The sequence below is a fragment of the Metarhizium acridum genome, assembly GCF_019434415.1.
Source record: "Metarhizium acridum strain ARSEF 324 chromosome Unknown scaffold_13, whole genome shotgun sequence".
Lineage (NCBI taxonomy): Eukaryota > Fungi > Ascomycota > Sordariomycetes > Hypocreales > Clavicipitaceae > Metarhizium > Metarhizium acridum.
This window is the reverse complement of record NW_027094016.1, coordinates 1,123,607-1,130,378: the sequence shown is the minus strand read 5'-3', so window position 1 is coordinate 1,130,378 and position 6,772 is coordinate 1,123,607. Positions and strand designations below refer to the sequence as shown.

Below are 6,772 nucleotides of genomic sequence, written 5' to 3'. Positions count from 1 at the left end.
TTCCCTCCCCTGTGTTCTTGGGGGGGGCACCGGGGTAAGACGTAGTCTTGTATATAGCACGTGGCCTCGTCAACCGTCAGGGCCCACGATGGCGTTGTTTTTTAATACATGTGCATGGAACGGGCGTCTGGTTTCGCCTTTTTTTTTCTTTTTTTTCCAATTTCAAAAAAAGAAAAGAAGGCATGGGGAATTGAATCCTTTATGGTGGAGTGTATATACGAATTGATTTGGACAAGAAAAGAACAAGAGGCTTTTCTTTTTTTTTTTTCAAAATACAATACAATAGCATTATACTTGTGCTCGGGTCTTTTTGTATAATGCCTGGTCGACGCCGTTGGCTGTTGGGGCAAAAAGAAAACAATCAAGTGTTTGATTACGGCGTACCTAGGTAACGTGCCACCCCATAATATCGTTAGCCCTCTATTTTCGTTATATTTATAATAACGCGATTAATATAAGAGCTCTTTTTTTAACATTTAATAACTTTATTAAATTAAGCTCTTTTAACCTTAAATTTATATTATAGCTTTTATTAATATTATTTATAAGAATAAAATTAAAGCTATTATTAAAAACGTTAATTTTAATCTTTTAAAGGTTTAAGTAACTTAAGATTATAACTTTTCTTAAATAACTCTTTATAATTAACTTTATAATTATTAATTAATTTAAGAGATTAAAGTAAACTCTTAATAATTATTATAAAGATAAGAGAAAAACCTAATAAATTAAATTTAATATAAGAAAGAAATTAATAAGTTATTTAATTATTATAATATTTAAGCTATTATATAAATTATTATAACTTAAAATAATAATAATAATTTAATTAAAAAGTATTAAATTAATTACTTTCTTTAATATAACTTAAAGGTTAAAATAAAGGTATTATAAGATATTAAGTTTAAAAAAACTCTTAATATAATAAAAGATTAAATATAAGCTTTTTATAACTTTCTTAATTATTTAATTAAGGTTTAATTAATTAAGTTAACTTAAATTTATAACTTTAATAAAACTAATATTATAAAAGGGAATTTTAAGGCTAATAAGGTTATTAAAAGTAATTTTATTAAATATTTAATAAGAATAATAAGATTTTCTTATAAGTAAGCTTTAATTCTTAAATATATAAGTATTATAAGTTATTATATTAAGCTTATAATTATTTTAAAAGGCTTAAAGCTTTAAAAGTAATAGTTTTTTAATTATTTTTTATATTAAGCTTTTACTTATAATAATTTTAATTAAATTAATACTTAAATTATAATAAAATAATTTAAAGAGGTCTTTTTATTAAAAATAACGCTTAAAAACCTTTTCTTATAATATATTTTTATTTTAAATAATATTAAGCTATATATTTTAATTAAATTAATATATATAACCTATATTAATTATATATAACTTCTTTTTCTTTTAATAAAGATATTATATATTATTTAATTATTAAATATAAGCATTTTTAAGCTCTTAAAAACCTATTATTATTAATAATAAGCTAATATTATTAATTTTAATATCTTATTATTATAATAAAAATAATAATTTATTTAAGCTTATAAGAAAGCTTTTAAAAAAACTTTTATAATAATAAATATTTAAGTTAAATTTTAAGTTACTAGTATTTTTTCTATTAATATTAAAAGAGCTCTTTAATTTATTATTAAAGATAATAATAAAAATAAGCTTATAATATTAAAAAAGTAAAAAATTAATAAATAATAGGTTTAATAAATACCTTATAATAATAAAGAGATTTAAGCTTAAGTAAATATATTATATTATAACTTTAATAGTATAAATTATAAATATTAAATCTTAGCTTTAAAAGTTAATTATAGCTTTAATTAAAAGAATAATCTTATTATAATCTTATTTATTAAAAATAAATATCTTAAAGTTAAATTTAATACTTTAAAGCCTATTAATTAAAAGGCTATTAAAAAAGATCTTAATTAAGCCTTTATTATTATCTTTAATATTATTAAAGTTAAAGTTAAAGTTAATTACATAATAACTCTTTATAAAGAATATTATAATTATATAATTAAAGAAAATACTCTTAAAATTATAAGTATAAATTAATTTAATATAAAATTTACGTTTTAATTATAAATAATTAATATATACCCTTTTTATTAAAAATGCCTTAATTTTAATATATTATAATAGAGCCCTAGATATAACGAAAATAGGGGGCTGATAATGTTGTGGGGTGACACGTTAGTTGGTTCTGCGGGTGGATACGGCCACTCCCCTAACGGAGGTCGTGCCGCCCAAAAACTTGCCTGTGTCACATTACGACGAGACAGACGGAGAGCAGAGATTCTGTGGACGGCTGCTACAAAACAGCTTTTTTTTTTCTTTTTCGGCCGCCAGGATGATCTCGTTGCCGATTTGACCTGCGTCTCTTTCCTTTCCTTTTGCCAGTTTCTTTCTTTCTTTCTTTCTTTCTTTTTTTTTCAAACACGGGCCCGTCAGTATGCCCGTCCGTCGACGGCGTCGCCTCACGCCCCTGGCTGTAATGGCCCTCGTGGTGCTGACCGTGCTCTTCATCACCCTGCCCCCGGACTCGCCTGCCGTGCTGGCAGTGGTGTTTAATTCCGCGCGTCTCCGATCGGCGCTGCTGCCGGGCGATAGGGACGCGTGGCTGAGCGAGCGAGCGCGGTATCCGGTGCACTTGGCGAGCGAGGTGGGGTGCCTGATCAAGACGGGGTACGGGACGAGGCATCGCGTCCGGGAGCAGCTGGGTGCGTTTGCGGTCAAGGGCGGCGTGCTGGGCGACGAGGGGAGGGACTACCTGGTCGTGGGGGACTGGGAGGCGGCAAACGGCACCGCGGGGGGGGACCTGGGCGCGGCGGTTGTAGATGCTGTCGGGTTGGTGATGCGGGATGAGAGGGTGCGCGACTCGGCGGACCATGTACGCTTTGGCAAGTACAGGAGCTTGAGGGCCGCGGTAGAGGCCGGCGATGAGCTCAGGGCCGGCGAGCTGGGGGCAAAGTTTGGCTGGGAGCTCGATGCGTTGAAGGTGAGTGCTTTGAGATTTCTAGACCATGTTGCTGGGATTTTCTCTGGTACGAGTGGGAGTCTTGTCAGGATTGATGAAATGGCAAGTGACAGGTTGAAGAGGGAGAGCTCTCTGGCTGACTGCTTTGTACAGTTCATCATGGGCATGGAACTATCGTACAAGAGGATGCCGCACAAGAAGTGGTATCTTATCCTGGATGACGACACATTCGTGGTCAAGGAGTCCCTAGAGTTGCTGCTCAGTCACTTGAACCCTTCGAAGCCGCAGTATGTGGGCAACGCGGTGGGGGATTACAAGGCGCGATTTGCTCACGGCGGATCAGCCGTCATTATTTCCGGTGAGGCCATGAGGATACTCTTCAGCAGGCCGGACATTGTGCGAGAAGCCTACGTTCGCTCGTTGGACGAGACATGGGGCGATAGACTGGTGGCGACGACGCTGCAGAGGATTGGCGTTTACATCGACGAGCGATACAGTCATTATTTTAACGGGGAGGCACCTGACATGACAAGGATTCGGGCAGATCGTGTCTGCTCGCCCATTGTTTCCTTCCATGGACTCCGGAATCCTGGCGCCATGGTCCATGCGGGCACGACATTGGGCAAGATGAGAAAGCCGGTACTTTGGGGCCAGCTGTGGGAGTTGTTTGGCCAGACACCTTTGGAGTCGTTTGAAAACTCAGTTCTGAGAGAGGGAGACCATGTTGGTCCTGGTGAGAAAGAGGTCAAGGTCTGGCAAGGCATCAAGACGGCACGGGATTGCCAGCGTAAATGTAAAAGCTGGTGCTTGGCGTGGGCATATGATGGGCAAAATCGCCAATGTCGTGCCAGTCCATGGCTCATTGTTGGACCACGGAACAACGCCGGCGAGGTATCCGGGATTAATACGTCGGTGGCGAGATCTGCTTTTCGAAAATGCTCGCTTGTAGGCTGAAGGCAGCCTTGCTTGAGCTGCCCAGCTGCGTTGAATATTGTGGTATTGTAGTACAGCGTGCATCGTTGGGTGTTGGACCGGTGTGATTAAGATATGAGAACAATGCTATTGTGCATGATAATGTCAGTCTGATGCAATAGCTAATGTCAGGCTACTGTACAGGGCACAGCGTTACCCGCGTCTGGACCACACGAGGTCGAAGAGGTCGGAATACTCAGTGCTGTCTGTATGGAGAATATTTGAACAGAGTATGGAGTACATACATGACCAGGCCCACCTGCGGTTCCTCCGGGCCACGTCCTCGGACGAGCTCAGTTATTTACTATGTACGGAGTACCAGTATTAACTACTCCGTACTACTCCGTATTTAGTATTTACACCCACATTGGATGGAGTACGCAGCGAGCGAGCGAGCAAGCCGCATGACACGGGTCACGCGTGGTTCTCGCTCGCCTACAAATTAAAGATTGAGGCGCATGGCGATCCAGATGTCCCCCGGCAATTGAGCCCGATTTGCGAGCTGTAGGTTGTCGGCATCGATTGTCGGATTCGTACGGAGTAGTCCGTATTGTGCTTTACAATGCAACGGGCACCAATTGATGTTGCAGTGCAACCAACCCGAGCTGGGTGCTCGTCAGTTTTCAGGGGTACGGCGTGCTTTTCCTCGCGTGCGCATGAATAAAAAAGAGGAGCTCGTGTAACATTCGGTGCGCGAATCCCGTTCTTGCCAGCTGCGAGTCGGTCAAGACAGATGAGCACGGGCTGGTGGATTGTGATAGATCGATAGCGCCGGAGATGAAGGGAAAGGCCAACGACCGAATACGTATCAAAACAACATTCGCCCGGAATGGAGCATGTTACTGACAGCAGACGTCATGTTGTGTTTTCCATCATTTCCAACCTCGTGGTTCCGGGTAGCCAACCCTGGCGTATCGACTTTCCATCTTTCTGGATGGTCAATTGCTCGGGGCGCTCATCCATTTTACTCGGGGCGCCAACGCCCCAATTTTTCTGCGGTCAACCCCGCTGCCAGACCCCATAGTACATTCTCAGTAAAAATGCATGGCAGCTTTACTCAACACTAAAAAGCTCTATTAAAAATTAACGGATTTTTTAATAAAGCTGCAGCCGTATAAATTTTTCAGCGGGCAGTAGCGTTTTTCCTTCTTTAACACTACCTCGGCCTGAAAGTGTACAGCGGCTTAAAAAAGATCATGTAAATTACACAAGCACCTTATCATTTAATTGAGGGCATTTACTGCCATGCATTTGAACTGAAAATGTACTGTGGGGTCTGGAATCGGGGCCGCTAGACCAAAATTGGGGCGTGGTGGGGTATTGAGCGCCCCGAGTAAAATGGATGAGCGCCCCGAGCAGTTGACTCTGGATGGATGTCTTTGACCGGATTGGTACTTCGGTGCTCCGTAGCGCCAGCACGAGAGGAGCCAAGGGATCCATCCGCCGTCATCCCCTCAGGGTCGGAACCAAGCGGCGCCACTCGCCCATCGTCCAAGGAAAATAGAGTATTATGTACAAAGACTGCTGCCGAGGACCTGCGGCTGGCTTCGCCTAAGCACGCATGTATAATTGAGGAGTCACGCGGGGATCCTGCTAGTGCTTCCGTCTGGAGGGCGAATGATGCTCCCCGTCCTCCAAGTGGCTGTCCATAGGAAGGGGTTCTTCTTGTAGATTCAGCAGACTCGTCCCTGCTCACCGTACTCCGTTGCTCCGTAAAACATGTTCTGTTGGGTTTGGTTGTTCTTTTGCCTCCTTTTGCCTGTCTTCCCCACAGCGGCAGGGCCGAAGTGACGCCTGGCAGGGAATATGGGCATGTGCCATATGCCTTAGTTCCCACTCTCGTGACTGGGCCGCAATGGAATATGAAATGTCTCCGTGCGCAAGGTTTAGCTGGGGGCTGGTTATGATAGGGGGTCTGGAGCTGACAGAGTTCGCGATATTAGCTTTCGCTGTACGGAGTATCGAGGCGTGGGTCCGATGACGATGGGATATACTGACTCGTATTCATAAGAGGTGTACGTGGCAACGCTACCAGTTGGATAATACGATCAAGTGAATAAAAATAAATGTTGGAAAGATTGGCTGGGTGGTATTGGTGATAGGGCGACGGGTTGGGAATATGGCTTCTTACAATTTTGAGTCCTGGTCTCTCCATCCCAGCCAACGGTTCAAGCATCAGCCACAATGTTCTGAGCCGTCACCTAGCGGCACCTAAGCCCATGGACAAGCCTCATCTTGACCTTGCACCACCGCCACACTTTGCTAATTAATTTTTTTTCCTCCTCTCGCAAGGAGCGACAGGCTGCACACATTACCAGTACCATGTACCTCCGTAAACACAGACACAAAGTGGCAGCCGCCCTCTGCACCAGCAAACACATGCATGGCGGATGGGAACCTTGTACCTTGTACCTCTCGAGCTCCAGTGCTCTCTTCCCGCCCGTGCATGTAACTGCAACTCTAGAATGTAGTTCTGGGTCAGCGTTTTTGAACCCATTCTGCACAACTCGACATTGGGGATTGCTTCAACGCTTTCAACTGGGGCACCCCAGCCAGCTACCCCGACTGTCGCCCGGAGCTGGGACTTATTAGCATTCAGACGAGACGATCCTTTTCCATCTCCCTTCCCGTTTAATTATTGTTCTTTATCTACCAGAGTGGCACCCCTGTACTAGATCTCTGGGCCGGCGCGCAAAAGCAAGGCAGCAAGGCCTGGCCGACCACGGTTGAGCAAGGCTTCCTCTCCCAACCCTAGTCAGGGCGTGTCTCGCGCTTTCTATCCGGATCCCG

General features: G+C 42.2%; 1 protein-coding gene across 1 annotated transcript; it reads left to right on the top strand.

Annotated features, from left to right (window-relative positions):
* Positions 1-2,372: 2,372 nt before the first annotated feature.
* J3458_002937 (uncharacterized protein) lies at positions 2,373-4,807 on the top strand. Its single transcript, XM_066117487.1, has 2 exons — positions 2,373-3,031; positions 3,164-4,807. Exons 1-2 carry the CDS (start codon positions 2,486-2,488, stop codon positions 3,962-3,964), a joined length of 1,347 nt encoding a protein of 448 aa, XP_065977273.1. The 5' UTR covers positions 2,373-2,485; the 3' UTR covers positions 3,965-4,807.
* The last annotated feature ends 1,965 nt before the right edge of the window (positions 4,808-6,772 follow it).

Bases quoted from the DNA above. Each gene is read 5' to 3' on its own strand.
- J3458_002937 (XM_066117487.1), top strand. From the start codon at position 2,486: ATGCCCGTCCGTCGACGGCGTCGCCTCACGCCCCTGGCTGTAATGGCC. The intron at 3,032-3,163 runs GTGAGTGCTTTG...TGCTTTGTACAG, and splicing joins GGGAGCTCGATGCGTTGAAG to TTCATCATGGGCATGGAACT.